Here is a 22,633-nt window from a genome sequence, read left to right on the forward strand (position 1 = left end):
ATTTGTAATTATGCATTAAATTAATTGTGCATTTAATGTAGGAAAAATGGGAAAGCTTAGGGAAGTGAAAAATCCTCTCATTCCTTCAGAAAAAACAACTATGGATATTTTCTTTTTCTACCCTTTTTTCCTATACATATTGCTTATGTCACTACCACCAGCACTTAACAGTAAATCAGAATCATTTTCTGTTGTTTTATATTTGTGCTTTTAAGAGCAGTTCACACACACACACATTTGAGTTAAAATTGCATTTGGTATTTGTAAATCATATATCTGATAAGGAACTTGTATCAAGTATTAACTTTTATAAGTGAACAATAAAAAGACAACCGAACTGAAAAAATTCAGAAAAAGATTGAATAGATACCCATCCAAGGAAGCACATGAAAAGATGCTTAACATTAGCCATCAAGGAAATGCAAATCAAAACGAGATACTTCTTCACACCTGCTAATAAATAAGATGGCTGTAATCAAAGACAGAGAAAGTTATGGAGAAATGCAAACTCTCACACATGGCTGGTGGGAATGTAAAATGGGGTGGAAGAGAGTTCGGCAGTCCCTCAAGGTGTTCAAACTAGGGTTTCCAGCGAATCTATTCCTACGTAAATAGCCAAGAGAAATGAAAACACATGTCTACGTAGAAACTTTTTTTTTTTTTTAAAGATTTTATTTATTTATTTGACAGAGACACAGCGAGAGAGGGAACCCAAGCAGACGGAGTGGGAGAGGGAGAAGCAGGCTTCCCTCGGAGCAGGGAGCCCGATGCAGGGCTCAATCCCAGGACTCTGGGATCATGACCTGAGCCAAAGGCAGACGCCTAACGACCGAGCCACCCAGGCGCCCCTACGTAGAAACTTTTATACAAATATTTATAATAGCCAAAAAGGAGAAGCAGCTGATGAAATGTATTGACAAATGATCTGTATGGCAGGATGTTACTGTTTGGCAATAAGAAGCAGTAAAGTGCTGGTACCTGCTACAGCATGGACAGCCCTTCAAAACATGCTAAATGAAAGAAACCAGGACCATACATTGTTTGATTCCATTTATATGAAAGGCTCAGAAAAAACAAAGGCAGAGACAGGGAAGTGTATCACTGGCTGGACAGAGGAACAGGCTGGAGGAATGGGACTCCTGATGGGGTACCATGTTTCTTTGAGGAGTGATGACATTTTCTACAATTGACTGTGGTGATGGTTGCCCAACTCTGTGAATATTCTCAAACCACCGAATTGTATACTTCTAATGGGTGAATTGTAGGATACTTAAGTTCTTTCTTGATAAAGCTGCTTTAAATATGTATATGTTTATATTTATATTTACAAATACAGGTGGAAAAATAAGGCTACTTCTCAGGTTCCAATTTTTTTTAGTTCGGTTTTCATTAGCAAGTAATAGGCTTATTTGTCAGCATCACTGACTTGGGAATCTGAGATTCTAGCTCTTTTATTAGCTAGTTGTAGGGGTGCCTGGGTGGCTCAGTCGTTAAGCGTCTGCCTTCGGCTCAGGTCATGGTCCCAGGGTCCTGGGATCAAGCCCCGCATCGGGCTGCCTGCTCAGCGGGGAGTCTGCTTCTCCCTCTCCCACTCACCCTGCTTGTGCTCTCTCGCTCTCTCTCTCTCTCTCAAATAAATAAAATCTTAAAAAAAAATGATTATTAACTAGTTGCGTGACCGGAAGCAAGACAATCATTTATTAAATGAATAGAATGCATACAATACTTTTTAAGTCCTTTTCCTGATTTTTATAGGATTTCAATAGAGGGCAAAAATATTTGACTTTTTAAAAACTTGATATTTAAAACCTAAAGTTTTAGGCCTTTCAGAGCTTCTGTTAAGGTTGAGAGGCTTAGTATTGCCAGCTCACTTTAATTGCTTCTAGAATCACCATGGAAGCTTTTTAAAATATGCCTGTGCCTGGACCCAGAGAGTCTGATTTAATTAGTCTCAAGTGGGTTACAGCATTTCATTGCTTACCCCCCTCCCTTTCTCTGTTGCCCACATGATTTTAATGTGCAGCCAAGGTTGAGAGCCATTGACTTGGCTAATGAGCAGATTCTCTTGGTAGCACCAAAAGTCAGATCATTTTCTTCATGTTCTCTCTAGTGTTTGGTGATGTTATATTTGTCTCTTGGTGGGTTGGAGATGGGGATTATTTTTTATAGTATCTATAAAGCGTTTTCTTTCCATTTCCACAGGTCATAGGTTTTGGATCTGTTAAGATTGCGGCATTCATAGCTATGGTAGGAATTCTGTCTATTGTGGCTCAGGTGAGTGTCATTTCATCCATTTTTTCTTTATCATTTTTATTTGGAAATAACTAGATTTACAGGAAACTGCAAAGAAATAAATGTTCATAGGGAACCCTGGCACCCCTCTGTCAGTACCCTCCTCCTCCCCTGCCATGGTAACATCTCTTATATCTGTGGTACAATATCACACCCAGTAAACAGGCATGGATGCATGGATACAGTCTACAGAACCTTTTTTTTTTTTTTTTTTTTTTTTTTTTGGGGAGAGAGAGAGGCGGCCCGGGGTAGGGGTGGGGATGGGGTGGGCAGAGGCAGAGAGAATCTCTAACAGACTCCACACTGAGCTCAGAGCCCAACACAGGGCTCGATCTCACGACACCAATCATGACTTGAGCCAAAATCAAGAGTTGGATTCTCAACCGACTGAGCCACCCAGGCACCCCAGAACCATCATTTTTAATAGAATGTTGAGATTGTAATTTAGGAGGAATTTTTTTTTTTTTAAAGATTCTATTTATTTATTTGACAGAGAGAGACACAGTGAGAGAGGGAATACAAGCAGGGGGAGTGGGGAGAGGGAGAAGCAGGCTTCCCGCCGAGCAGGGAGCCTGATGTGGGGCTCGATACCAGGACCTGGAATCATGACCTGAGCCGAAGGCAGACGCTTAACGACTGAGCCACCCAGGCACCCCTAGGAGGAATTTAATACAGCTTTTCAGTACTTTTTAGGATACCTATTACCTCTACTGGTCATTTCAGCAAATAACAATTTGCTTTTACAACCACCAATAGTCTACTCCATATACTGCAAAATAAGCTTAAAATAAAGAAGCACTCTCCTGGTTAATGAGGAAAGTTTAGTAGCAGTGGAAAACAGAAATGAAATCAGTAACTGTTCCAAACCTTGCTATCCGCAGGACTGAAGAGATGTGGTAATGAGTGCATTAGAATATATGAAATGAGTAAACATTAAACGTTTCCCCACCTATTATAAATATAGGACCACAAAAGGCAGGGTATAGGACCTTTAAGTGAACTCACTGACATGCCTGGGTGTACTCACAGTATCACATGGAACTGCCTAGAGGCTACTCCCTGAAACGGCTTCCTGCTGCTTTATAGCATGGGGCCCCGCAGAGTGCTCTTCAAGGAGAAACAAGAAGGCGATGAAACTGTTCTGCCCAAACGTTAGAACTGACAAGGCTCAAAGGACTGCACCAAGGCAAAAAAGCCTTTTATTTTTTCTTACCGAACTTTTTAGTGAATGTAAATTATGTTGAACTTTCAAGTTCCTCATGATTTTGGTTTGCATTTATAGCAACTCTGGTTAGTCAGTTAGCCAAAACTCACCTTTTATCCTCTGCCTTTACAGACTATCTGAGCTAGTTGTTTAGCAGACTATGTATCTGTTAAAGTCAAATTTATATTAGTCCAACTTTCTGACACCGGTAACTTCCAGCAGAATCCCACATAGTCTGTAAATGTTCAACAGGGGTTTGCTCTTCCCTGGTGGTTAAGTGATTGGCATTTCTCCAAAGCGTCTGAGTCATGTGCTTCTCAATCATGATAATTGGTGAACAGCTATGATGACCTTTGGAAAGTGCTAGCAAAGCATTAGATAAACAGGCTTTGGAGAGGGCTCTGAAGGCCCTGAGCCCCAGGTTAGCCTTGGAACCCCCACAGCTCGACTTGAAAGCTCCGTCAGTACTGCGTGGCTTCCCCTCTCTCAGGCCAGGCTGTGTACCCGTAGAGGCCCCTGGTCATTGTAAATGGGCTCCCCTCATCAAGCTTGCATCGAATCTGTGTACTCACATGGTTTCTCAAGATTATCTCCTTTGTTTTTACAGACAGTCTTTCTTACCATCTTGATGAGATCATTAGGGAATAAGAATACTGTCCTCCTAGGCTTGGGCTTCCAGATGTTCCAGTTAGCCTGGTATGGTTTTGGATCTCAGGCCTGGTAAGCCTCTCCTTTGAATCCTCATAAAGTAATAGACGGAAGCATCTTTTAGAACTTGAGTTGGTTGAATGTGATGTGAAGGAAGGGTTATTTTGCTGGTTTGGTGTACTCAGTATTTCAAAAAGGATGTTTAGACTTAATTTGGGGAAGGTTGGAGGGTAAGTACTCTCAGATTTTTGTTAAATTGCCTTTGCCTCATCGGTGAAGTTCTTATTTAATTGGATGTGTGTGCCTCCTCCAACGCCTCAAAAAAGTTTTATGTCTGCTTTTTAAACACATTTGTCAATTTTTAGTGACCTCACATAGTCCACAAGAAGACAAGAAAAAATGACTGGTTATGATGGGGTTCACTGCCATAATTAGCTGAGTGACTCTGGGTAGTGACCTAACTTTTATAACATAAAGCATCTGAGTTAGACGAACACAAAGATCTCCAAAACCACGTGTGCCCCGAGGCAGTTATTACTGCTAGCACATTAGATGCCCACAAACAGGAAGGAAGTTCAAAATAAGCCCTGAGGAGTTAAGAGGAAATATATGTGCCTGCTTACCAAATATCAGATTTTCTATCTCCATTTTACATACGAGAATTGATCCTCACTTTACACATGCTTAGAGGAGCTAGAAATGTGGTCAGTGGTTCAATGGTTGATTCTTCTTGTTCTTGAAGATTCCGGTCCTGTGAACTTTGGTTCAGTAGCTGATTCGGTCAGACCTGTGCTATGTTTCAAAGATTTTGTTGACCTGCAGGGGTTTTTCTTTTCAGTAAGGACGTGCACATTAGCCTCCCCAAGGAAAGTCTGGCCAAACAGGTTTTCAGCCTGATTAGGGCCTCACTTTGCTCACACTCATGCTTCATACTTTAGTTCCTTTCGTAGTGACCCTGAACTTCAGGTCTCTGTTGTTTCCGTCGGTGGCACATGACACTTGCTTGAGGGGTGGCAAACTGAGCAGCCCGAGGGCAGTGTGAAGGTGAGAAGCACAGAGAGAAAAGTGGAAAATCAGTGAGGAAGATGTGGTGCTTATAGAAACAAATCCTTTTTAACTTCATTGAGCTTATACATCTTAAAGATGGTAATGGGCAAACGAGGAAGAACGGATTTCGAAGGAGGTAACATAAAATAATGAAATCTTCCCAGCTGTGAAGTAATCATTATTAACAGTATGATGTAGGACCTTCCAGGTTTAAAAAAAAAACAAACAAACCATTTTTTAAAGAGGGAAAAATAAATACAACCTAACAGAAAGCTTTTTGTGATTCTGTCAGATTGTACTCTGAACGGTAAGCTCCTTAGGGCTGGCCTGCCACCTGACTGCAGTCGCTCTTGTCATTGCAGGATGATGTGGGCAGCAGGGACGGTGGCCGCCATGTCCAGCATTACATTTCCAGCGGTCAGCGCCCTTGTCTCTCGGAACGCAGAGTCAGATCAGCAAGGTGAGGTCACTGTCCCCTTCCTGTTTTCCTCCTTTAGCTAAGATACACTCCAGGTCACGGAGCAGGTGATAGCCATGTGGTCCCTTCTCAGCAATTACAGCTTTCTCTTTTCCCTCCTGCTTCTGGACTTTCAGAATACTAAGGATTAGAAATAGAACTATCCAAAATAAAAACAAAAAACAAAACCAAAACTATCCATTTTCTCTCTTCAGTTTTGAGTCTTCTTGTGTGTGTTACCACCAGAATCATTTTAACAGATGTATGTCAAATTAGGAAAGACTGGTTAGTAAAGCAATGAGTTCTTTATTTAATCCCCATAATTACTGAAATTTCTTTAATTTGGAATCAAAGTCCATTAGCTTAAATTAGGAAATGATTTTTTGAGGGGATAAATAAGTAAATATGTGTACTTTGGAAACAATTAAAACGGAGACGACCATGTGGAGAATAGCACTCTACCGTCTAGACTCATCATGAACCTCTGGCTTCTGTCAGGCAGTTCCCACTGCCAGAATTAATCCTTTCCTTCTCCATCTGTTAATGGCTCACCTAAAGTAGTCAGGAAGTAGTGAATTTTAGAAGGAAAATCTTTTAAATTCACTAGAGCCTTTTTAAAAGTTCTAACAAAAACTAGACTGGAAAAGACTAATTCATTGCACCTACTTTTCCACATCAGAAATTAGCCATCTTATTCATACCCATTTTTAAAGTGTCACTTGAAGACGACATTCTGTGTGTCACCCTGTTTCCCTTGGCTGTGTGTCCTTGGGGAGGTGTTATGTCTGAAGAAGTGAGACAGCTGTGGGCACTGCCTTGACGTCTGACAGGCACCATCTGGCCTTTCATGACATGAATTCTCTTTGGCTCTTATTATGCTTGTATGTTCTAATACAGATGTTTCTAAATGTCAGCGTACAACATTACTGGAACACATTAAGTTGAATCATATTTGAACAATTTTGACTTGTGGAAACATCCATTTTCATATGATTCAAGCTAATATTTTATCTGCCACATTAGAAACCAGAGATATCTAGAAGTTGGTACTTCTGGGATTTTTCAGTGCAGGTCACCATGAGGAGCAGAGTCTGTGTGAATGTGCCGCGAGTACACAACTTTGGGACTGCTATGGACTCACACACAGGGCTCCAGGAGACAAAGGGCAGATTTTTCCTGTAAAAGGACCATTAGATGAGTAGAGGAGGAAAATCTCGTTCCATAGAAAAGTGGAAATTGCCTATAAATGGAGAATATTAGTGTTTTTTTCATTTTTTATTCCCCATTTATGGGAAGGATCTAGCTGTTACGGGGAGGGATTCAGCCCCAAAAGAGATTTCACAAACATCACTGTCATTTCACCTCCTTATAGATCTTAGGGGGGAGAGTTAGGACATTAACAGGACATAGTAAAACCAGTAATATATTTGTGCACCAAATGGAACTATGATGGGCGAAGTCCCTAATCTACTTCCCTTAGCACAGACTACTCATACTTATTCCAGCTGAGCAGTGGATCACAGTTTGTAGGAAAATACTGTTAAGTCCCTAATCTCGAGATGCTTTTCTGAGAAGACTGGCTCCCTTCTCTCTATTCTCATGTAGGAGTTGCCCAGGGGATCATAACTGGAATAAGAGGGCTGTGTAATGGCCTGGGACCGGCACTGTATGGCTTCATATTCTACATGTTCCATGTGGAACTGACTGAGTTGGAACCAGAATTGAATTCTGACAATGCTGCCCTGCAGGTAATTTGGTGATAAGTCTAGTTTTATAACAACCATATGTCTGATGATAGCAAAATCTGAACTTAAATTTGGAGAATGTTCTTGTTCATGTGATGTTTCTATTGTATGTGCTATGTTCAGTGCTTCCTGGGATTGAGGAAGGATCAGTTCAGTGATGTAATATCTTCTGCAGCAAAAAGCTCTCTCTTAATTTTGTTCAGAGTCCATTTTTACCTACACAAGTACTCTGATCAGAATCCTGTCCTCTGGTGAAGCCCAGCAAAGGCCAAATAAAATGTGAAATGACCTAGATCCCTGCTAGAAATTGAGCTAGAGTGCTTTTTCTACTACATATTTCTTCAGTCCTTTCTTTAGTGTAAATTTCTGTATAAAATTGTTCTTAATGTTCATGAACATAGTGCGAGGTCACAGGATGGGGACTGGAGACCCACAACTGCCACTTAAAAGCTGTTGAAAAGTGGTGCAAAGAACAATGATTAGTTGCCCTCTGTCATATTCCAAACAGAGGCTCTATGGGAATTTGCCTTGATACTTCATGAAACATTTGCTTATGAGAAAATGATTTACTTTTTGATGGTTTGGGGGAGTCCAGGGCTAATTTTGGATTGAAGACTAACCGAATCCTTTATCTCCATTTGTTTCCCATGCCCCTCAGGGAGCTGTCATCCCAGGCCCACCGTTTTTATTTGGGGCATGTATAGTTCTCATGTCTTTCCTGGTTGCCTTATTCATCCCTGAATACCGTAAAGGCAGTGGACTTCAAAAACATAGCAACAGCATCAGCGGCAGCCTGACCAACACCCCAGAGCGGGCCAGTGATGAGGACATTGAGCCACTGTTGCAGGACAGCAGCATCTGGGAGCTCTCTTCCTTCGAGGAGTCTGGGAATCAGTGCACTGAGCTGTGAACTTGGCAGAAAGGGGAATTCTGCTGATGCCTTCTCTGAGAGCCGTGGGAGCCACACCACACGGAGACTTCATGGTGCTGGAAGGGAGATGCTAGTGGCACCCTTCAGGGCCAGGTTTGAGAAGTGACCCTCTCCATCCCTCCACGCCCCCCCCCCCCCGCTCCTATTCTTTTCCTTCTTTTTGTGGTGTATTAGAACAATATTCGAAGTATTTTCCTGCAAATTTTGCAACTCTCAAAGTCATCTGGAGTCCAAACTTTGAAACTCAAATAGATTTCTTACCTCTGGTAGGATGGCTTTCCTTGAATAACTCTGGAGGAAGAGTGATAGCAGTTTTTCCATCTCCTTTTCAGTGGAAGGTGCAGGGTGGGAGTGGACTGCCATCTCTGGCAAGATCTGAGGTAAAAAGTCCCTGCTATTTTCTTCCTTCCTGTTTCTCTGATCTGTGCCCGTTTAGCCCACGGGTGTTCATGAGTGGCCGCCCCAAGAGTCACTCAGTATCAGGGATCTATTGCCTTTGTTCCCAAATCTTACTCTCCTTTCCTTCTCTCTACTTCCTGTTCTTGGCTAGAATGAAATTCAGCATATACACCTCTGGACATTAATAATGATCAGTGATAACCTTTATTTAGATAAAAGGAAAATTTTCTTAAAATTTTAAATTATGAAGAACTGGCAACTCAGATCGCTGGACCTGGTGTTTTGGTCAGATCCCAGGTGATTTTACAGAAGAAAAATGCACATCAAGTATTCTAGTGGCAACACAGAATTTGAAGGGAGCTTCTAAGAAAGTTTTCAATAATAAAAATATTCCTAAGTGAGGATGAGAATTAGTGACTGGATACCAGTGGAGTTTATATCCAAGTTCAGATTCATAGAACACATTATTACCATCTGCTCCTTGCTGCATCTTCTGTCTTCTCAGTTTTTCTCGTTCATCTCACTCCTGCCTTAACTGCTCTATTGTATGCATCAGTTTTTAGTCGGGTCTTTATTTCCATCTGTTTATCTGACTTTTGAATTTCATGGGAATATGCACATCAGATTCTTTTCTAAAATATGGTGGTTTAGGAAGCTCAGTTTCACAATAAGTGTCTTGCTAATTTTTCGAGATGTTCTATGGAAAGAAGACTTTACAGATTTATACGTATTTTCCTGTACCAATAAATCGACCATTAACTAGGCCCCACCCACCTTTAACAGAGCACTCCTCTGCAAGTTTTATAGGTATGAAATATATGTAGATATTTGTAAGGAGTTTTAAATTTTTTTTGATGGGGTGCTGTGTAAATCTTGTATTTAAAAATGTAATGAAGGTGTTGAAAGAAAAATATATATACAACTTTTATAAAAGGATTGTGTACTGACTGAATACATTTAAAAGAAAATATATTTTGAAACCTGTTCTGCTATGAACAGAGATAACATATCTTTTTACTATGCTGTTGGTTTTTAAGTTAAGCTTCCTAATGCATAATAAATTTGCAATGGATACCTTTATGTCTTAGTACCATTGATCTTTTTGGGTTCTCTTTTGGGTGGGTATCAACTAAATTCTTAATATCTTTAATTAAGCTAATGCAAAAAAGAGGTATATTTTCAAAAAATTTTGATTTTTAACAGACTCCCTTCAAAAACATCATATCGTAGCTTTTTCATCTAAAATAAAAAAACAGGGACACATATTTGTACACCCATTTATTGGCATTCTTCACAATAGCCAAAAGGTGGAAGCAACCCGAGTGTCTGCTGTTGACTGAATGGATAAAGGAAATACGGCATTTACATACAAGGAAATCCTCAGCCTAGGGAAGGAAGGAAATTCTGACTCACGCCACAACATGGATGAGCTTTCAGGACATGATAAGTGAAGTAAGCCAGTCACAAAAGGACATACACAGTGTGGTTCCACTTTAGTCAAATTGAGACAGAAAGTAGAATAGTGGATGCCAGAACTAGGAAAGAGTGAGGGGGAATTACTGTTTAATGAGTAGAGTTTCAGTTTTGCAAATGGATGTGGTGAGGATGGTTGCATAAAAGTATGAATGTACTCAGTGCCACTGAACTAAAAATGGTCAACTCAGGTTATGTGTATATTTTGCCACAATTTTTAAAAAATGCTCTCGTGACATCTTTACTATTGCTTACCGAAATTGCAGTTTCTTTACCCAGTATAACAAATGTCAAAACTGGGATAAAATCTATCATTTTAACCATTTACAATTTAGTGGTTTTTAATTTATTCATGAGGTTGCACAGCTGTTAGGACTATCTCCACAACATTTCCATCATAGGCTGAGGGAACAGTGTTCACCATTGAATTATTAAACCAGAGCCTTATGGAAGGGCTGCCACCTGGCCAGTGCTGGAAATTCTAGGCTAGGAAGTGAGTTCTGTGGGGTGATGGCTGGGGCTGACAGTGTACCTGGTTCTCTGCCTGTGCTGGAAAAACTGCAAACTGGGTTTGGCTGCTACTCTCGGGAAGAACCGCCACTGCCAGCGTGAAGAAGCGTCATCAGAATGAAGCTGTGAGAAAGTAGAAGACAGGAAGAAGTCAGTCAGTCCCTCTTCTTCTTCAGTATGCAGTTTCTATCTAGCATCCTTCATCAGCTAACACAGAGCCAGCTGACAAAGGAGAACAGGTATGCCAAGTAAAGGACAGGTTGGAACTAAGAGACAATAACTGGCACCCTCAACATACCTTACTTGAGCTTCTGATCCTCACCAGCACCTCTCCCGTGACCCAGATCTGCATTTGCTAAAGGATGTGGATCTTCCACAGGTTGCTATCATTTTCCCCTAACTTTTCTACTGAGCATTAAAGTACAGTTGAATAACATCAAGGGTAAGGGTGCCAAGTCCCTATGAGGTCGAAAATCCACATGTAACTTGACTCACCAAAAACTGAATTACTGATACCCTACTCTTAACTGGAAGCCTTATCAGTAACAACACATATTTTGTATGTTGCATGTATTACATACTGCATTCTTACAATAAAGTTAAGCTAGAAAAAAGAAAATGTTAAGAAATCTTAAAATAGGGGCGCCTGGGTGGCTTACTCGTTAATTGTCTGCCTTCGGCTCAGGTCATGATCCCGGGGTCCTGGGATCGAGCCCCACACTGGGCTCCCTGCTCGGCGGGAAGCCTGCTTCTCCCTCTCCCAATTCCCCTGCTTGTGTTCTCTCTCTCGATGTCTGTCAAATAAAATCTTTAAAAAAAACTAAAAGAATACAAGTTATGAGGGAAAATAACTTTTTCATTAGAAATTTACAGTCAAGGGGCGCCTGGGTGGCTCAGTCGTTAAGTGTCTGCCTTCGACTCAGGTCATGATCCCAGAGTCCTGGGATCGAGCCCCACGGCGTCTCCCTCTCCCATTACCCCTGCTTGTATTCCCTCTCTCGCTGTCTATAAATAAAATTTTTAAAAAATCTTAAAATACATTCACAGTATCGTTTCTTAAAAAGTCCATGTAGAGGGGACCTATGCAGTTCAAATCCTTGTTCAAGGGCCAGCTGTACTGGGGAGAGAGAAGATGCTGGAGGAGTAGGGGACCCTATTCCAACTGGTCCCCGGAATTGAGCTGGATATCTACCAGACAACTCTGAGCACCCACGAAATCAGCCTGAGATGTAAAAAAAAATAGATCCGGATCTCTACAAACAGAATATCGCGGGCAGTTGGTTTCAAGGTACGAAGCTGGGAGCCATGATTCCGCGGGCAGATTTTGGAGGATAAACGGCAGCGGGAGGGAGCCTGGCCGTCGGGATCCTACACCGCCGGTGAGCGGCAGCCTCACGCGCTGGGGACCAGGCACAGGCTCACAGACCAGTAGCAGCGGGGAAAGGACTTTAGGGCAGACCACTGACGGAAACCCGGAGCGGCGGGGTCGCATGTGCGAACTGGGAGCAGCTGGCGGTTTTAGAAGCACAAAGGGCAGAGACGTGCCCCGACCTGGAGGCAGGACTGGGGGCGCTGCGGGGGGGCGCACAACCCAGGCCGCTGCAGTTTATAGCAGCACGGACAGAAACGGAGACGGTGGGGCCTGGAGAGCTCACTGAAGAACAGACTGCGGTCTCTCTGCTCTGAGGCAGAGGGTTGGAAACGGTCTCTTCTGCTCTGACTCGCAGAAGAGACGCGGAAAGCTGCCAGGGAAAGCCACCAGAGAACAAAATCCCCCAAAACTGGTTCCCACTGAGCCCATCCCCTGCCACAGCGGGGCAGGGCAACTCCGCCCAAACAGGGTTGCCTGAGTAACAGAGCGGCAGGCCCCTCCCCCAGAAGACAGGCTGGGAAAACATGAGGCCAGCAACCCTAAGGTCCCTAGAAAACAGGTGCATCTTGCTTGGGTTCTGGTCAATAATTTGGACTATACATTCCCTCAACCACCCATCAACAGAATGACTAGGAGGAGGAACCCCCAAAATAGAAAAGACTCAGAGATTATGATTTATGCAGCAGATTTACAAATGGATGCAGATATAACCAAGATGTCGGAGATGGAATTCAGACTAGCAATTGTGAAGACAATGGCTAGAATGGAAAAATCAATTAATGGCAAAATAGAGTCTCTAAGGGCAGAAATGAAAGCTGAATTGGCAGAACTTAAAAATGCTATCAGTGAGATCCAATCTAATCTAGATAATCTAACAGCTGGGGTAACTGAGGCAGAAGAGCGAATAAGCGACCTGGAAGATAAAACTTAATAGATAAAAAGGGAAAAGAGGAGGCCATGGAAAAACAACTCAGAATCCATGAAAATAGAATCAGAGAAATAAATGACACCATGAAGCCTTCCAATGTCAGAATTATTGGAATCCCGGAGGGAGTGGAGACAGACAGAGGACTAGAAGATATATTTGAGCAAATCGTAGGTGAGAACTTCCTTAATCTGGGGAATGAAACATTCGTGTCCTAGAGGCAGAGAGGACCCCTCCCAAGATCAAGGAAAACAAGCCAACACCCCGGCACGTAATAGTAAAACTTGCAAATCTTAGAACCAAGGAAACCATCTTAAGGGCAGTTAGGGGGAAGAGATTCCTTACGTACAGAGGGTGGAACATTGGAATAACGACAGACCTGTCCACAGAGACCTGGCAAGCCAGAAAGGCCTGGCAAGACATATTCAGGGTACTAAATGAGAAGAACATACAACCAAGAATACTTCACCTGGCAAGGCTGTCAGTTAGAATGGATGGAGAGATGCAGAGCTTCCAAGACTGGCAGAAACTGAATAAATATGTGACCACTAAGCCGACCCTGCAAGAAATATTAAGGGGGGGTTCTATAAAAGGAGAAAGACCCCAAGAGTGATATAGAACAAAAATTTACAAGGACAATCTATAAAAACAAGGTCTTCACAGGCAACATGATGACAATAAATTCATTCTTTCAATAATCACTCTCAACGTGAACGGCCTAAATGCTCCCATAAAACGGCACAGGGCTGCAGACTGGATAAAAAGACAGGATCCATTCATATGCTGTCTACAAGAGACTCATTTTGAACCTAAAGATACATCCAGACTGAAAGTGAAGGGATGGAGATCCATCTTCCATGCCAGCGGACCTCAAAAGAAAGCTGGGGTAGCAATTCTCATATCAGACAAATTAGATTTTAAGCTAAAGACTGTAGTTAGAAGCACAGAAGGACACTTTATCATTCTTAAAGGGTCTATGCAACAAGAAGATCTAACAGTTGTAAATATCTATGCCCCCAACATGGGAGCAACCACCTACATAAGCCAACTGTTAACCAAAATGAGTCATGTTGATAAGAATACGTTAATTGTAGGAGACCTCAATACTCCACTCCCAGCAATGGACATACCATGTAAGCAGAAAATCAACAAGGAAACAAGAGCTTTGAATGACACACTGGACTAGATGGACCTCATATATATATACAGAACATTCCACCCTAAAACAACAGAATACTCATTCTTCTCGAGCGCACATGGAACTTCCTCCAGAATAGACCACATACTGGGTCACAAATCAGGTCTCAACCGATACCAAAAGATTTGAGATTATTCCCTGCATATTCTCAGAGCATAATGCTTTAACACCGGAACTCAATCACAAGAAAAAATTTGGCAGAAATTCAAACACTTGGAAACTAAAACCCACTCTGCTCAAGATGTTTGAGTCAACCAGGAATTCAAAGAAGAACTTAAACAATTCATGGAAACCTATGAGAACGAAAACACATTGGTCCAAAACCTATGGGATACTGCAAAGGCAGTCCTAAGGGGGAAATACATAGCCATCCAAGCCTCCCTCAAAAAAATAGAAAAATCCCGAATTCACCAACTAACTTTACACCTTAAAGAACTAGAGAAAAAGCAACAAACAATGCCTAAGCCACGCATTAGAAGAGAAATAACTAAGATTAGAGCAGAGATCAATGAAGTAGAAACCAGAAACACAAAAGATCAACCAAACTAGAAACTAGTTCTTTGAAAGAATTAATAAGATCGATAAACCACTGGCCAGACTTACCCAAAAGAAAAGAGAAAGGACCCAAATTAATAAAATTATGAATGAAAGGGGAGAGAACACGACTAACACCAAGAAAACAGAAACAATTATTAGAAATTATTGTCAACAACTATATGCCAATAAATTGAGCAACCTGGAAGAAATAGATGCCTTCCAGAAACCTATAAACTCCCAAGACTGAAACAGGAAGAAACTGACAACCTGAATAGGCCAATAACCAGTAACAAGATTGAAGCAGTGATAAAAAACCTCCCAAAAAACAAGAGTCCAGGGCCTGATGGATTCCCTGGGGAATTCTACCAAACATTCAAAAAAGAAAGAATACCTACTCTCCTGACTGTTTCAAAAAATAGAAACAGGGGCGCCTGGGTGGCTCAGTCGTTAAGCATCTGCCTTTGGCTGAGGTCATGGTCCCAGGGTCCTGGGATCGAGCCCCGTATCGGGCTCCCTGCTCGGCGAGGAGCCTGCTTCTCCCTCTCCCACTCCCCCTGCTTGTGTTCCCTCTCTCACTGTGTCTCTGTCTGTCAAATAAGTAAATAAAATCTTAAAAAAAAAAGAAAAAGAAAAAGAAAAAAAGAAGGAAAGCTTCCAGACTCATTCTATGAGGCCAGCATTACCTTAATCCCCAAACCAGGCAAAGACCCCATCAAAAAGAATTTCAGACCGATATTCCTGATGAAAATGGATTCCAAAATTCTCAACAAAATCCTAGCTGATAGGATCCAACAGTACATAAAAAGGATCATCCACTAGGACCAAGTGGGATTTATCCCCGGGATGCAAGGGTGGTTCAACATTCGCAAATCAATGTGATACAACACATTAGTAAGAGGAGAAAGAAGAACCATAGGGTCCTCTCAATTGATGCAGAAAAAGCATGTGACAAAATACAGCATCCTTTCCTGATTAAAACTCTTCAGAGTATAGGGATAGAGGGAACATTCCTCCAGTTCATAAAATCATTCTGTGAAAAACCCACAGCGAATATCATCCTCAATGGGGAAAAGCTGAGAGCCTTTCCCTTAACATCAGGAACACGACAAGGATGCCCACTCTCGCCACTATTATTCAACACAGTACTAGAAGTCCTAGCAACAGCAATCAGACAACAAAAAGAAATAAAAGGTATTCAAATTGGCAAAGAAGAAGTCAAACTCTCTCTTTTCGCAGACGACATGATACTTTATGTGGAAAATCCAAAAGACTCCACCCCCAAATTACTAGAACTCATACAGCAATTCAGTAATGTGGCAGGATACAAAATCAATGCACAGAAATCAGTTGCTTCCTTATACACTAACAATGCAACTGTAGAAAGAGAAATTAGAAAAAGATTCCATTTACAATACCACCAAAAACCGTAAGATACCTCGGAATAAACCTAACCAAAGAGGTAAAGGATCTATACTCTAGGAACTACAGAACACTCATGAAAGAAATTGAAGAAGATATAAAAAGATGGAAAAATATTCCATGCTCATGGATCGGAAGAACAAACATTGTTAAAATGTCTATGCTACTCAGAGCAATCTATACCAACACCATCCTGATCAAAATTCCAATGACATTTTTCAAAGTACTGGAACAAACAATCCTAAAATTTGTATGGAATCAGAGAAGACCCCGAATCGCCAAAGAAATGTTGAAAAAGACAAAGAAAGCTGTGGGCATCACGTTGCCCGATTTCAAGCTATATTACAAAGCTGTGATCACCAAGACAGCATGGTACTGGCACAAAAACAGACATATAGACCAATGGAACAGAATAGAGAGCCCAGAATGGACCCTCAACTCTATGGTCAAATAATCTTTGACAAAACATGAAAAAATATGCAATGGAAAAAAGAAAGTCTCTTCAATAAATGGTGCTGAGAAAATTGGACAGCCACATGCAGAAGAATGAAACTCAGGGCGCCTGGGTGGCTCAGTTGGTTAAGCGACTGCCTTCGGCTCAGGTCATGATCCTGGAGTCCCGGGATCGAGTCCCGCATCGGGCTCCCTGCTCAGCGGGGAGTCTGCTTCTCCCTCTGACCCTCCTCCCTCTCATGCTCTCTGTCTCTCATTCTCTCTCAAATAAATAAATAAATAAATCTTTAAAAAAAAAAAAAAAAAAGAAGAATGAAACTCGACCATTCTCTAACACCATACACAAAGATAAACTCAAAAGGGATAAAAGACCTCAGTGTGAGATAGGTAGTAACCTCTTCAACATCAGCCACAGCAACTTCTTTCAAGATGCATCTCCAAAGGCTAGTGAAACAAAAGCAAAAATGAACTTTTGGGACTTCATCAAGATAAAAAGCTTCTGCACAGCAAAGGAAACAGTCAACAAAACAAAGAAGCAACCCACAGAATGGGAGAAGATATTTGCAAATGACACTACAAAGTGTTGATTTCCAAGATCTACAAAGAACTTCTCAAACTCAACACCCGAAAAACAAATAATCAAGTCAAAAAATGGGCATAAGACACGAACAGACACTTCTCCAAAGAAGACATACAAATGGCTAACAGACACATGAGAAAATGTTCATCATCATTAGCCATCACGGAAATTCAAATCAAAACCACACTGAGATACCACCTTACACCAGTTAGAATGGCAAAAATTGACAAGGCAAGAAACAACAAATGTTGGAGAGGTTGTGGAGAAAGGGGAACCCTCTTACACTGTTGGTGGAAATGCAAGTTGGTACAGCCACTTTGGAAAACAGTGTGGAGGTGCCTCAGAAAATTAAAAATAGAGCTACCCTATGACCCAGCAATTGCACTCCTGGGTATTTACCCCAAAGATACAGATGTAGTGAAAAGAAGGGCCATGTGCACCCCAATGTTCATAGCAGCAATGTCTGCAATAGCCAAACTGGAAAGAGCCGAGATGCCCTTCAACAGATGAATGGATAAAGAAGATGTGGTCCATATATACAATGGAATATTACTCAGCCATCAGAAAGGATGAATACCTAAGTTTTACATCAACATAGATGGGACTGGAGGAGATTATGCTAAGTGAAATATGTCAAGCAGAGAAAATCAATTATCATTTGGTTTCACATATGATAAACCAATTATATGGTTTCACATAAGGAACAGCATGGAGGACATTAGGAGAAGGAAGGGAAAAATGAAGTGGGGGAAATTGGAGGGAGAGACGAACCATGAGAGACTATGGACTCTGAGAAACAAACAGGGTTTTAGAGGGGAGGCGGGTGGGCGGATGGGTTAGCCCGGTGATGGGTATTAAGGAGGGCACGTACTGCATGGAGCACTGAGTGTTATATGAAAACAATGAATCATGGATCACTACATCAAAAACTAATGATCTATAATGACTAACATAATAAAAATAAAATTTTTTTAAAAATGTTCACTCTTGCCACTTTTATTCAACATATTATTGAAAGTCTTACACAAGAAAAAGAAATAACAGGCCTCCAAATTGGAAAGGAAGAAGTAAAACTGTCACTATTTGCAGATGACCTAATACTACATACAGACAACCCTAAAGACTCTAAACAAAGAATCCAGTAAAGTTGCAGGATATAAAATCAATATACCAAAATTAAAAAACCCTGTTAGTTCTATACAGTAATAATGAACCATCAGAAAAATTAAGAAAACAATTCCATTTACAACTGCACCAAATTGAATACAATACCTAGAAATAAATTTAAGAAGGTGAAAGACCAGGGCGCCTGGATGGCTCAGTTGAGCATCTGACTCTTGGTTTCAGCTCAGGTCATGATCTCAGGGTTGTGAGATCAAGGGAGGCCCCCCCAAATAAATAAATAAATCTTAAAAAAAAAAGGGGGGGTAAAAGAACTGTAGACTTGAAACTGTAAGACACTGATGAAATAAATTGAAGACACAAATAAATGGAAAGATATTCAATGTTCATGGGCTGGAAGAATATTGTTAAATATGCATACTATCCACAGCAATCTTCAAATTCAATGCAATCCCCATAAAATTCCAACTGTATTTTTCACAGAAATAAGCAATTCTATAATGTGTATAGAACCACAAAAGATCCCAAATATACACAGGAAGCTTCAGGGGCGCCTGAGTGGCTCAGATGGTTAAGCGTCTGCCTTCGGCTCAGGTCATGATCCTAGGGTCCTGGGATTGAGTCCCGCATCAGGCTCCCTGCTAGGCGGGGAGCCTGCTTCTCCCTCTGCCTCTCTCTCTCTCTCTCTGACTCTCATGAATAAATAAATAAAACATTAAAACAAAACAAAACAAAGGAACCTTCAGAAAAACCAACAAATCTGCAATATCACACTCCCTGACTTTCAAACAATACTGTAAAAGTAATCAAATAGTATGATATTGACATAAAAACAGGCACATATAGGTCAGTAGAACACAACAGAGCCCAGAAATTAACCCTCTCATAAAGAGCCAATTAACTTATGATCAAGGAGCCAAAAATACACAATTGGGGGGGAAATACAGACTGTTGTTTTTTTTTTTAAGATTTTATTTATTTATTTGACACAAAGAGAGAGAGTACAAGCAGGGGGAGTGGCAGGCAGAGGAAGAGGGAAAAGCAGACTCCCTGCTGAGGCTGTGTAGGGAACCCAATATGGGGCTCGATCCTGGGATCATGACCTGAGCTGAAGGCAGACGTTTAACCAACTGAGCCACCCAGGCATCCCCGGAAAATACAGACTGTTAAATCAGTGTTTTTGGTAAAGAGGACAGCAACATGCAAAAGAACAAAACTGGACAATTACATTACGCCATTCACAAAAATTAACTCAAAATAGACTAAAGACTTGAATGTAGAACCTGAAACTATAAAACTCCTAGAAGCAGTAAGCTCAATGTCAGTCTTAATTATAAATACAAAGACTTATAGATGGCCAAAAAGTACATGATTCCAGCATCACTAATCATCAAGAAAATGCAAATCAAAACCACAATGAGCTATCACTTCACACCTGTCCGAATGGCTTTTATAAAAAAAATAAAAATAACATGTTGGCAAGAATATGGACAAAAGGGTACACTTGTTCACTGTTGGTGGGAATGTAAATTGGTGCAGCCGCTACGGAAAACAGCATGCGGTTTTCTCAATAAATAAAAAATAGAACTACCCCATAATCCAGCAATTCCACTTCTGTGTATTATCTGGAGAAAACAAAAACACTAACTTGAAAAGATACTTGCATCCCCATTTTGTTTGCAGCATTATTTAAAATATCCAAGATACAGAAACAATCTAAGGGTCTCTCAATGCCTTAATGGAGAAAATAATCTGATATATATAGATATAGATATATAGGTACATAAAATTTACTCAGCAGTAAAAAAAATCTTGCTTTAAAAAAATTTCATTTATAATAGCTTCCCCCCAAATTAGGATTAAATCTAACACAATATGTGAAGGATCCGTATGCCGACTACAAAGCACTAAGGAAGGAACTCAGACAAGACCTACATAAATGGAAAGGCAGCGTGGGCAAAGATATTACTTCCCTAAACCTGATCTAGAGATTTAATGTAATTCTTAACAAAATCCCAGCAGGATCTTTGTAGATATACATAAGCAGATACTAAAACCTATATGGTTAAGAGTGTAGTAGCTATGATAATTTTGAAAAAGAAACCATGGTACCTGATTTTAAGAAGTACTCTGCAGTGGGGCGCCTGGGTGGCTCAGTCGTTAAGTGTCTGCCTTCAGCTCAGGTCATGGTCCCAGGGTCCTGGGATCAAGCCCCGCATCAGGCTCCCTGCTTCGCGGGAAGCCTGCTTCTCCCTCTGCTACTCCCCTTGCTTGTGTTCCTGCTCTTGCTATCTGTCAAATAAATAAAATCTTAAAAAAAAAAAAAAGTATTCTGTAGCTACAGTAACCAAGACAATGTGATGTTAAAAGAGGGACAGACACAGAGCAGAGCAAAGAACCCAGAAACAGCCCCACATGAGAATGGCCAACTGATGACAAATGTGCAAAAGCAAAAAGGTGGTATGTGTAGATCTAATTCTTTACAACTAATGTGTATTTTTGTAGCCCTGGGGCTGTTTTATGATTTTGAACTATTCCTCCACATCTTTTCAATGTATTTCCCACACTATAACCAGAGGGGTCCTGACAAAAATCTATGAGATCTTGTCCCTCATTTGCCCAAGAACTCTGGCCCTTCATACAGGCCCAGAGACTCCACATGTCCTCCCCCAATTCTGGTACCCCCCTGCACACTGGCCACCCCCAAATCCCTCAAGCTGGCTGCTGCCTCAGGGCATTCTCACGTTGCCCCCCTGATGCCTTTCCTGACTGTCCTATTGAAAATCACCACCCAGTTCCCAGAACAATGTCTACCATTCTGACCTTTAGAGTTGCCTTTTGGAACACAGGACTGTGCTATTCTGAAGACTGGTTTGTTGTGGATATGCACTATGCTCTGCCAAAAGGTGGTTAATTTTTTCCTTCTCCAAAGCCAAAACTGCAAACTATCTGTGAAAATTCATCTTGTGAAGAGCAGTCTGTTCTCAGTCTCACTCTGTGTAAGTCCAGAGTACGTCTGCTCATATTTTGACCTTGCACCCGCTCTGCTCCCCTGGGATCTACCCTGGAGAGGCTGCAGGAGGTCCTTGACAGGCACTCACCCATGGCCTGAGCACTGGGTTGAGAGGAGCAGCTAGAATGATGTGTGGGCCAGAGCAGCTTATGGAACAGAGAGGACAGACAGACCCAGGGGTAGAGCCACAAGGCACTGGAAAGGGGGAGGTGTCCCTTCCCTGACCTTATGAGTAAAGACAAGCGGTGTGGGCAGGGAACACAGAGAAGCACTGGGTGGAGCTTCTGTCCTGGGACAGCCTGACTGCTCCTGACTGAATATTCCACAAAACAGTTGTAGACATCATGCCTTGCCAGCTGGAACTCTGGGCTTCTGGTTTTTTTAATGAGATATATGCCTTCTATCCCTTAGCACATACTTCTTCACACTATCTGGACTGAATTCATGACTGTTGTATTTAGCATTGAATTTTCTCATGCATTTTGTGATTTTTGTCTGTGTCCCTGTCTAGTGGTGACAAGATGCCTGCTGCCCTTAGCTTCACAGTTGTTCACATTATGGGTCCAGGCACAGAGCTCGTTGGTGTTCCTAAGCCAGAAGCCCCAGCAGGCAGCTTCAGCATAGGGAGAACTCACCCTGAGTCCCAGGCTCCCCAGACCAGGTGCTTGGTGCTGCCACCTTCTCAAAGATACAGCACCTGGCAGGCTCTGAACTTCAGGCTTTTCAGTTTCTGTTCTATCTCTTGTCCAAGGACATGGCAATCTTGGGCAATGGAGTCTGGATTTTATTCTTTTTATGTTTTTCTTTTTTCATTTTAAGTTCTGTGATTAAGGTGAATGGAGTGAGCATCTTGACTAGGTTTGCCTGTCTCACTTTCTAGCTTTGTTGTGTTTCAGGTTTTTTTCTTCCTTTCTTATTTTTATATTTGCCTAATCTTCCCTGATGTTGGGGCCAGAAATCTCCTCACAATTTATTCCTATTACCGAACACTCTTGAACAATAATATCAAGAGAGTAAAAAGTCAAAGCTATACTTCTGAATTATTTTTGTTCTCTTCTATGTTTAATGACAATGATGAGTTCATGTTAAATGTATACAGCACATAAAAAGAAAAAAGGGAAAAGTGATACTATCGAGTAAGAAAGTACACTAACCTACTTCCTGTTCTGACCATAGTAATTCTAGAAAAAAGCACTGTCCTTTTCTGTCATGAAAGAGCACTTGAATCTTTCCTGTTCTCTTCTTATCTACCAGCATGGCAAGCTGCCAAAAGTCCACTCAGGGGAGTTCTGAGTCTGGCCAATTGCT

The 22,633-nt window shown here is 41.4% G+C and overlaps 1 protein-coding gene and 1 long non-coding RNA gene across 3 annotated transcripts in view; one reads left to right on the plus strand and one right to left on the minus strand.

Annotated features, from left to right (window-relative positions):
* The window catches only part of SLC71A2 (solute carrier family 71 member 2), a 69,873-nt gene extending 60,070 nt beyond the window's left edge, over nucleotides 1-9,803 (plus strand). For both annotated transcript variants that reach the window (XM_036073951.2, XM_078062231.1), the window contains exons 8-12: nucleotides 2,203-2,274; nucleotides 4,104-4,216; nucleotides 5,554-5,651; nucleotides 7,254-7,396; nucleotides 8,052-9,803. In XM_036073951.2, coding sequence (XP_035929844.1) covers nucleotides 2,203-2,274; nucleotides 4,104-4,216; nucleotides 5,554-5,651; nucleotides 7,254-7,396; nucleotides 8,052-8,303 — 678 coding nt within the window. In that variant the 3' untranslated portion in view covers nucleotides 8,304-9,803. The remainder of the gene's footprint in view (nucleotides 1-2,202; nucleotides 2,275-4,103; nucleotides 4,217-5,553; nucleotides 5,652-7,253; nucleotides 7,397-8,051) is intronic.
* LOC118524023 (uncharacterized) overlaps nucleotides 1,038-22,633 on the minus strand; it is a 35,999-nt gene continuing 14,403 nt past the window's right edge. The window contains exons 2-3 of the long non-coding RNA XR_013443968.1: nucleotides 3,320-10,829; nucleotides 1,038-2,947 (exon numbers count right to left, since the gene is read on the minus strand). This is a non-coding gene — a long non-coding RNA (uncharacterized LOC118524023). The remainder of the gene's footprint in view (nucleotides 2,948-3,319; nucleotides 10,830-22,633) is intronic.

This window comes from Halichoerus grypus, chromosome 14 (genome assembly GCF_964656455.1).
Source record: "Halichoerus grypus chromosome 14, mHalGry1.hap1.1, whole genome shotgun sequence".
Classification (NCBI taxonomy): Eukaryota; Metazoa; Chordata; class Mammalia; order Carnivora; family Phocidae; genus Halichoerus; species Halichoerus grypus.